Source organism: Vidua chalybeata, chromosome Z (assembly GCF_026979565.1).
Source record: "Vidua chalybeata isolate OUT-0048 chromosome Z, bVidCha1 merged haplotype, whole genome shotgun sequence".
NCBI classification, from domain to species: domain Eukaryota; kingdom Metazoa; phylum Chordata; class Aves; order Passeriformes; family Viduidae; genus Vidua; species Vidua chalybeata.
The window spans coordinates 593,830-603,041 of NC_071570.1; the positions used below are offsets into that span (position 1 = coordinate 593,830).

A 9,212-nucleotide genomic window follows, 5' to 3' on the forward strand; every position below is an offset into this window, starting at 1 on the left:
TCCCTTCCAGGAGCTCAGCCCGGAATCCTCCAGGACCCTGCGCCTCCCAGGGGAGACAGAGGAGCTGCAAAAGGATGAAATCCCTAAGAATTGCCCTGGAGGCCGCAGAGCAGCAATCCATGGGAAAGGGATTGGTGCAGGAATGGCCAGCACATCTCCATATGGCAGCCGGCTTCTCCTGGCAGCCCCAAATCGAGTTAGGATGAGTAGCTGGAATTACATTTCATTGTTATTTTTAATATTTGAAATGTAGCTTCGATTGCAGGCCTAGTGCTGCTCCGGGGGGAGAAGTATCCACGGAACAGAAGCCTGGGATAATTTCTCTGGTTTGGAGGGACCAGGAGAAACGTCAGGAGGAAAAACATGTTCCAGGAAGGATTTGGTCTTAGATGGGAATGCTTTGAATCCAGGGTAGCAAATTCTATCAGTACCCTATTTGGAGAGTGAGGATTCTTTGGAAGGGGAGGGAAAGGTTCCCGTGTCAAATCCAAGGGAAATCCAAGTGTCCCGGTGCAGAACCCCACCGGAGCCGCAGCCTCAGCCTCATCCGGCACTGAGAGGATTTGTCCCGGAGCGACGTCGATTGGAACAGACCCTAAACCCAATCCTATTCCAACAGCTTCCAGCAGCCCAGGCTGCTCCGAGCCCCGTCCAGCCTGGCCCCGAACACTTGCAGCTCCTCTGTGGGCAGGCTGTGCCCTGGCACCTGGCCACCCCCAGGGTTTCTGCGGTCAGTGGCGGGCAGAGAGCCCCAGGAGCACCCCGTGCAAAGCACAGCCTCGAGGAGCAGCAATCACCCGGTGCCTTGGCCAGCCCGGCTCCTTGTCTGGAGAAAGGACCTGCAGCTCCTGCAGATGAACTGACGTTCCCTGCCCTAGTTAAAACTGGGGCAGATTTCCAAAAACGTTTGGGTATGAAAAGACGCGGGTCCTAGCAGGCAAGCGGTGACACCTGTGACAACGAACGAGCAGCCTGCTTCCCAGCGTGTTCTCAGGTGCCTGCTGAGAAAAGGCACTTCCCGAGGCGTGATCCCACATCCTCGGTGGTATTTTGGGACCTCTGAAGCCAAGAGCCTGGCCAGGGCTGTTTGAATCACCGTGGAATTACGGAATGCTTTAGGCTGGAAGGGATTTTAAGCTCATTCCACCCCATGAGCAGGGTGCTCCAAGCCCCAGTGTCCAACCTGGCCTTGCTCACTCATAGGAGCCCAGGGGCAGCCACAGCTGTGCCAGGGCCTGCCCCCCCTCCCAGCCAGGAATTCCTTCCCAATATCCCATCTAAACCTCCCCCTGTCATTGCAGCAGGTCTCCTCTGCCATGGGTTCAAAGGATTCCACGCCTGGCCTGCCTTTGCCCCAGAGCTCCTGAAGAACTCTGAGCACTCCATGTTTTCCCTCTGCCTTTGGCAATGGACTGAATAAACTCTTGCCCCACTTGAAGGTTTCTGAAAAGTGGTCACTTCCCAACCCTCGATCTCGTTTATGGAATCTGTGGCTTGAGAGGCCGGGGCAAGGAGGGATTTCAAACTCCCCCCGACCACTTTCATGGTGATAGTGAAGTCACAGTGATGGGGCGTGTGTCTCTGCTAAGTGGAAGCCCAGGGCAGGAGCAGGAAGGAGTAGGGAGGGAGCAGGAGCAGGCAGGAGCAGGAGGAGGAGAAGGAGCAGGAGCAAGCAGGAGCAGGCAGGAGCAGGAGCAGGAGCAGGAGCAGGAGCAGAAGCAGGAGCAGGAGCAGGAGCAGGAGCAGGAACAGGAGCAGGAGCAGAAGCAGGAGCAGGAGCAGGAGCAGGAGCAGGAGCAGGCAGGAGCAGGAGCAGGAACAGGAGCAGGAACAGGAGCAGGAGCAGGAGCAGGAGCAGGCAGAAGCAGAAGCAGGAGCAGGAACAGGAGCAGGAGCAGGAGCAGGAGCAGGAGCAGGAGCAGGAACAGGAGCAGGAGCAGGAGCAGGAGCAGGAACAGGAGCAGGAGCAGGAGCAGGAGCAGGCAGGAGCAGGAGCAGGAACAGGAGCAGGAGCAGGCAGGAGCAGGCAGGAGCAGGAGCAGACAGGAACAGGAGCAGGAGCAGGAGCAGGAGCAGGAACAGGAGCAGGAGCAGGAGCAGGAGCAGGCAGGAGCAGGAGCAGACAGGAACAGGAGCAGGAGCAGGAGCAGGAGCAGGAACAGGAGCAGGAGGAGGAGCAGGAGCAGGAACAGGAGCAGGAGCAGGAGCAGGAGCAGGAGCAGGAACAGGAGCAGGAACAGGAGCAGGAGCAGGAGCAGACAGGAACAGGAGCAGGAGCAGGAGCAGGAGCAGGAGCAGGAACAGGAGCAGGAGCAGGAGCAGGAGCAGGAACAGGAACAGGAGCAGGAGCAGGAGCAGGAGCAGGAACAGGAGCAGGAGCAGGAGCAGGAGCAGGAGCAGGAGCAGGAGCAAGAAGGCAGGAGCAGGAGCAGGAGCAGGAGCAGGAGCAGGAACAAGAAGGCAGGAGCAGGAGCAGGAGCAGGATCAGGAGCAGGAGCAGGAACAGGAGCAGGAGCAGGAGCAGGAGCAGGAACAGGAGCAGGAGCAGGAGCAGGAGCAGGAGCAGGAGCAGGAGCAGGAGCAGGAGCAGGAACAAGAAGGCAGGAGCAGGAGCAGGAGCAGGAGCAGGAGCAGGAACAAGAAGGCAGGATCAGGAGCAGGAGCAGGAGCAGGAGCAGGAGCAGGAACAAGAAGGCAGGAGCAGGAGCAGGAGCAGGAGCAGGATCAGGAGCAGGAGCAGGAACAGGAGCAGGAGCAGGAGCAGGAGCAGGAGCAGGAGCAGGAGCAGGAACAAGAAGGCAGGAGCAGGAGCAGGAGCAGGAGCAGGATCAGGAGCAGGAGCAGGAACAGGAGCAGGAGCAGGAGCAGGAGCAGGAGAAGGAGCAGGAAGAAGCAGGCAGAAGCAGAAGCAGGAGCAGGAGCAGGATCAAGCAGGAGCAGGAGCAGGCAGGAGCAGGAGCAGGAGCAGGAACAAGAAGGCAGGAGCAGGCAGGAGCAGGCAGGCAGGTGCTGTCCCTGCTGTCCCATGTGGGGACAGCTCCCCGTGTCCCCGCTGCGCTGCCATGGCAGCAGCTCCCGTCAGACGGAGCCTGCAGCTGCAGCACGGGGAACGCACAGGATGCCGTGTCACACATGAGTGACTCCCGGGCAGCCCAAGTGACAGATGCATTTCCTCGACTCCAGGCCAGGCTCCAGCACAAACCACTCTTCATTTATCAATAATTGGGCCTTAATTTCATTTGGCAGCGCTGGAGCAGCATGCTCAGCTTCCTCTCCAATAGACTCCCGCTAATTAGGCTGGCTTTGGGCATCAATCTCTTGATTTGAGCCTCTAATAATCAACCCAGATCCTGCTTTTTGCACAGGACGTGGTGGCTTTATCCATAAGTCATTATTAGCCATAATGGAATGGGAACGGGAGCCGTTCTGTTATTGATGGCTCCGAGAGGCAGGAGCAGGGATCCCGCTCTGCCTGTTCACACGGAATCAACGCCTTGACTCCTCTGGCACCCCTCTGGAATAAGAAATGTCGTGTTCCGCAGGCCTCAGGCACAGAAAAGGGTGGTTTTGGTCACTTGCAGTCCATGTGTTGGGGAGATTTTGGGGAAGGGTTCATACAGGTACGGAAGTTTGGGTGTGGGCTGGCCGGAGAGGCTGGGATCTCCCCATCCCTGGAAGTGTCCCAGGCCAGGGTTTGGAACAGCCTGGGACAGGGGAAGGGGTCCCTGCCCGTGGGAGCTGCATGAGCTTTAAGGTCCCTCCCATCCCAAACCATTCCCTGATTCTGGGTGAGTGAGCAAGGCCAGGTTCCTCCATTTCCCAGGAAACGATGGCCAAGTGTAAAATCCAGCAGGGACTGACCTGATGTCATTTTTCCCTCTCTCCCACCCCACAAGCAGCCCCTCCCCACGGCCTGCGGGCTGTGCTGCCATCGCCAGCTTTAGGGAGTGTTCAGCCCCAGGGAGTCTCTCCAGGGAGGGGCTCCCAGCGGTGTTGTTCTCGCTCTGAGTGTTTCCTGGCACAGCCCAGCTCAGCGACAGCTCCTCGGGGCTGATTGCCGTGCCCAGATGAGCTCTCGGAGTTTGCTGCGCAATCCAATCCACGGCATAATTGAAGAGCATGAGGAACAAAATTCCTCCTTGTTTCACCCCAGTAACTCCACCAAATTCAGCGGAGAGCGCTCCATATGGTCCCGCACGAGTCGGGTAATGTGTGGATTGTGCCAGAATAAATGAAATCTCCCATGTCTTGGTGGCTGGTTATTACTAAAGATCTGTCCCAGCAATTCATTGGGATTGGAAGGGACTGCAGCCTCTGGAAACATGATGGATAGTGCTGCTGCGCAGCTCGGAGAGGGATGGAAAATCTGGGCTCGCGGTGCTTGGCTGAACAGCACCGTGCCCACGTGTGTGCCCTCCACTTCTGGAATAGTCCAACCTCCCCGCTTCAAAGCCACTCATTTCCAGGAAGAAAGCAGCTGGATTTCAAGGGCCTCTTCCCAAATGAGCCGTGCAAGTCCTGGGAGACAACTCCTTCTGGTGTCCCTTGCCCCGGGCTGCAGCCCTGCCACTTAAAAAAGATTTGTTCTGAGGCTTTCAGTGGCCCCGGACCCTTAACATTTCTTTTGGCCTATAAACAAATTTTATCGTTTTATTGGAGTCAGGAAAATTGCTGCATCCATCTTGGAATGTGGAGCATTATCCCGTTAAAGGCAAGGAGCTGACTAATAAAACCAGGCTTTAAAAACACTGCTGTGGAGTATAAAGTTGCTAAGTTTGCTTCCACTGCAGGACCTTTCACTTACTTGTTTGCTCACGTCCAAGCCCTCGCCCTGAAGCTGGGAGAGGCCGGGCCAGGGAGATGTGGGCTGCAGAGGGAGGGGGGTGCTCTCCTGTTCCCAGCTGGCAGGATGACAGGATTTCCTGGGGTGAAGGCCCCCCTGGATGAGGAGTGCAGCTCCTGGCCCCGCCCGGGGCACCCCAAATGGCACGGCCCCGGGAGGTGAGCCCGACCTCCGTCCTGCCCAGCCCGGCCCCCGGAGCTCCGGTGCTGCTGGAACCCATGGGAAAGGTGCCGCAGCACCCGGCTGGGGGCCGGCTTCCAGCCCCTCAGGGCCTTTTCCAGCCCATGCCACAGGCTCTGCAAGCGCAGGATCCCGTCCCGGGGTGTTCATCCCAGCAAGCCGGGAGCCTGCAGCAGCAGGGCTTCCCTGGAGAGCGGGGCAGGCTTGGAGCACGTCCCAGAGCCCTCATCCCCCGGAGCGGCCCCGGCCCCTTCCCTCCGCTGCCCCCACGGATCGATCCCTTCCTCATTCCCAGACTTTTCTGGGCGGTTACCATGGCAATGCCTTGCCTCAATAGGGTCCTTGTGAACTTGTTTACCATCCCAATTATAACATTTTCCAATCCCGGCTCGTTCTGACAGCTCCGTGTCTCCCATCTGTGCCTGATCCCATCAGCGCTTCCCCGACAACGGCCCGGCAGCTCCCGCGCTCCCCGCGCCCCGCCCGGAGCCGCTCCTCGGCCGCAATTGCCACCTGCAGGAAGCGCGGGGCTCCGGCCGGCAGGGGCCCTGGCAGGGCCCGATCCCCCAGTTCCCAGTGAAGAAGGGGAACTGGGAAGAGCAGCTTTTCCGGTGGGATACGGCAGGATGGAGGGGTGGGAGCAGCCTGACCTGCGTGGGGATGGCTGGGGAGGGCAGTAGGGCTGGGGGGCGGCCGGGAACTGCGGGCTGCAGCATGCCCGGAGCACCCAGTGCCCGAGGGTGCTCTGGATGGAGCCTGCTCCCCTCTGGTCCATCCAGGCTGGGCACGAGCCGAGTGTGGACATTGTGGAGACCAGGGAGGGGTCAAGGAATGTGTGGTGTGTTCTCCACCAGGCAGCACCAGAGCACCAAAATTCCCTAGGGAAAACCTGTTCTTTTAACAGAAAGCACAGGAAAAGGTAGGAGAAACCAGAGGCTTTCACACACCTGCCAATGGAGAGATTGGAGCGGATCCCTTAATCCTGCAGGCAGGAAGGCACTGACATCCACAGGGGAAGCTGCAGCCAAATAATTTCAGGCTGGAGATAAGCAGGCTTGGGGACAAAGTTCCAACTGGGATGAGAGTGCAGCCACTGGAAGCTCCAAGTCCCCAGATGAAGACCTTCTGGAAGTTTCCTCTGGCAGGACTGGGCCAGTGCAGCTTTTCTGGGGCGGAGATGAAGTTCAAGCTGATAAAGGTCCCTTGTCTCTGGATCTGGAAAAGAAAAGTGCACTTAAAAAAAAAGGAAATCTGTGCAGGGCTGGCCGCTGCCAAGGCGTGACTCAACCCCAACAGGCGCAGATTCCTCCCAGCTCGGGAGTTTTCCAAATAACTCCGTGTTCTCAATGGCTCCATTATGAGCCTCTGAAAGAGCTTTGTGGCCGCGGGGCTAGGACGGAGCCTCGCTCCCCGCGCTTCCGTCCCCATCCGGGGGCGCTGCCTCGGCCGCCTTCTGCCGAGGAGCAGAACGCCGAGCTGCTGGCAGGGCGTGCCTGCTGCGGGAGCCGGGCTGAGAAAACCCAAAGGGCTGTGGCAGAAAAAGCGGCGATGGGAATGGTGCAGATGGCCGGGAGAAGTTCCTGAGGCACCAGGGAAAAACAACATTGCTCTGGGAAATAGCAAAACAAACAGAACACAACAGGAATTCACAGTCCCTCAAAGGAAACATTGGAATCTTCCCCAAGGATCACATGAACTGCCTGAACACAGTGCCTGTTTTTTGGATGAGGGTGGGACAGGAGGATCCCAGAATCCCGGGGTCAGTTCAGTTGGAAAAGAGCTCCAAGACCATCTTGTCCAAGCTGCGCCTGGTCCCTACCTTGTCCCCAGCCCAGAGCACTGAGTGCCACCTCCAGTCCTTCCTTGGGCACTCCAAACCTGCCTGGGCAGCCCCTGCCAGTGCCTGAGCACCCTTGCCAGGGGGAAATCGTTTCCATCCTTAACGATTCCCTGCCCAGGGAAGGGGGATATAGCCCTCCCCACCGGCCTGGAATGCAGCATGGATTTATTCTCTCAGCACAAACAGCACAGGAGACCAGACACTTGCACAGGCTTCCAAAGCACCATTTCTCTTTTTTCCTCATCTCATTTTCATCCTGTTCCTCTTTCTCTGATTCCAATTTGCAATCCTGGAACAGCAACTGAGAGACTTTTGCTTCTGAGCAGCAGCAAAAGGCACTGGGAACCTGCTGAGCATGGAAAGGGCCCAGCAGCAGCTCTGGAGTCCCAGTCTCCATCTTCCTGCCCGTGGTCATCCCACCCACATCTGCCTCTCCGTGTGCTGTGGGGAGCGTCCCTCTCTGTCCATTTGTGGCACTCCCGAAATGATGGCTCGGGGTCGCTGGGTGTTCCAGCTCCCCACTCTGCACTGCCCTGGCAGCTTTAGGCCAGCGCTGCCGTGCCTGCCAGGCTATTTGGGCTGGACTTGGCTTTTTAATCCCACTAAGCCGGGAACATCTTTCGCTCCGTTTGGAGCCACGGAGCTGGAAAAGGGAGAGCACAGAAGGCCTGTTTGAAAAATGGATGTGGCTGTGCCACAGGGATGGGCCCGGGTTGTCTGCAGTGCCGTGGACGTGGGCACAGGGAAAGGGCTCGGAGGAGCCTCAGTCACCCGGATCCTGCCTGGAGCTCACTGCCCAGAAATCCCCGTGGGACATAAATCACATCCAGGGGCTCTGGATTCGCTGCCCTCCGAGGGTTCCACGTGATTCCTGCCTTGGTGGGAAGAGGAACAGGCACCAAAGCCAGCTCCCGGTCTGCAGCACAGCCGGGGTGTGTGGATAGCAGCATGGTGTCTGCTTCCAACGGAGCTTCTCATCCCAGGGGAGCATCTCCTTCCAGTGGAGCATCACCCCCAGCCTCTCTCCAGCTGTGGCTCTTCCTCCCTCCCCCTTAATCCATGCTAGCTTTCAAACAACATCTATCCCGCTCCCCAGCTCCTCGGGAGAAGGGTTTGCTAAAACAGGGATTTAATATTCCACTTCCTGTACCATCCCCTCCTTTGGATGGTTTCTGATGAGGGAAGGAAGGAGCTTGGAGCCTGCTGGAATTTGGGAGACAAAGGGGGAAATTGTGCTTCTGGAGTGTTTGGTTTTAATGGGAGCAGCACCGAGACGTGAGAGCTGCAGCTCCAAAGGCTGCTGTAATTAAGTGGGAAGGGAGGTGCTGGGAATGACAGGTTTCCATTTGCAGTACAAACACTCTTCCCAAAATTACGGCTGCTCGGCAACAAATGTGCCACCTGCGTGAAGCCAGGCAGGAGCAGCTTCTCCCATCCATGTGGAAGGAGTGTGGAAGCACAAGGCAGGCCGAGCAGGGGAACGTGGAGTGCAGGAGGCTCTCAGGAGAGTGCCCCCATGGCATCCGAGGGGCTCTGGGCACTGGGGACTCGCTGCTGCCGCCGCCCTGCCCGGAGCCTGGGAGGGCTTCAGCTCTGCCCCCGGGCGCTTCCCGCTCGGCAAAGCCTTTGGTTTGCCCGGCTCCGGACTGCTCCTGCCCCTCTTCCTCCTGCTCCCGCAGGGGTGGAGGGAGCGGGGCTGGGAGAGCTGCTTCTCTTTCGGGAGAAGCAACAATTGCTTCCATTGAGCAGCTGGGAAGTGAATCCCGGAGCGGTGGAGGGATGCACGTAGCTCCCGGGACATCTGTGGCATCTCTGCCCCATCCTCCAGCCTTCCTCCTCTCCTCCGGGTCCTTTCCCAGCTCCTTGCCACCCTGAAGCCGGCGCTGTGCAGCAGCCTCTGGCTTCGACGGCAACTATTCCATGACTGGAAACTAGGGGGAAGAATTTCACCGGGATGGGAGCTGCCGGGAAAAGGCGGCTGGCGCGGGGAGGGAGCTGCTTCCCCCCCTTACCTCGTGCTTCTGCAAGTCACAACTTTGTCAGGCTGTGAATTCCCAAAGCCTGCGGGCTCCCCCTCTTTCCCAAGTCTCTCCGCAGCGCCGGCTGCTCGGCCGGGGGCCAGGGAAGCGCGGGGGGAACGGCATCCTCGCTGCAGCCCGGCGAAGGGAGCCAGCGGCCGCAACAACGCGGGGATTCACCTTGTCCCTGCAGGACAAGGGATGGGCCAGCGCCCCGACCTCGCGATGATCCGGTGACACGGAAGGAGGCCCAACCCCTCTCCAGCGCCCCTGGAGGCCCTGGGAAGGGCTCTGTCTCCCCGGATCCTTCCCTTCTCCAGGCTGGACGCCC

The 9,212-nt window shown here is 58.8% G+C and overlaps 2 protein-coding genes across 3 annotated transcripts in view; one reads left to right on the top strand and one right to left on the bottom strand.

Annotated features, from left to right (window-relative positions):
* Positions 1–8,943, bottom strand: part of LOC128782071 (uncharacterized) — a 30,959-nt gene extending 22,016 nt beyond the window's left edge. The window contains exons 1-2 of one of the 2 annotated variants that reach the window (XM_053932197.1): positions 8,876–8,943; positions 5,971–6,238 (exon numbers count right to left, since the gene is read on the bottom strand). The gene's annotated coding sequence lies outside the window, so the exon portion shown is untranslated. Of the gene's footprint in view, positions 1–5,970; positions 6,301–8,875 lie in introns of those variants that run through there. The other variant, XM_053932198.1, reaches the window with a different exon arrangement.
* LOC128782070 (serine/arginine-rich splicing factor 4-like) lies at positions 1,434–4,270 on the top strand. Its single transcript, XM_053932196.1, has 2 exons — positions 1,434–3,788; positions 3,900–4,270. The coding sequence occupies exon 1, from the start codon at positions 1,567–1,569 to the stop codon at positions 3,220–3,222; it is 1,656 nt and encodes a 551-aa protein (XP_053788171.1). The 5' UTR covers positions 1,434–1,566; the 3' UTR covers positions 3,223–3,788; positions 3,900–4,270.
* Positions 8,944–9,212: the final 269 nt, after the last annotated feature.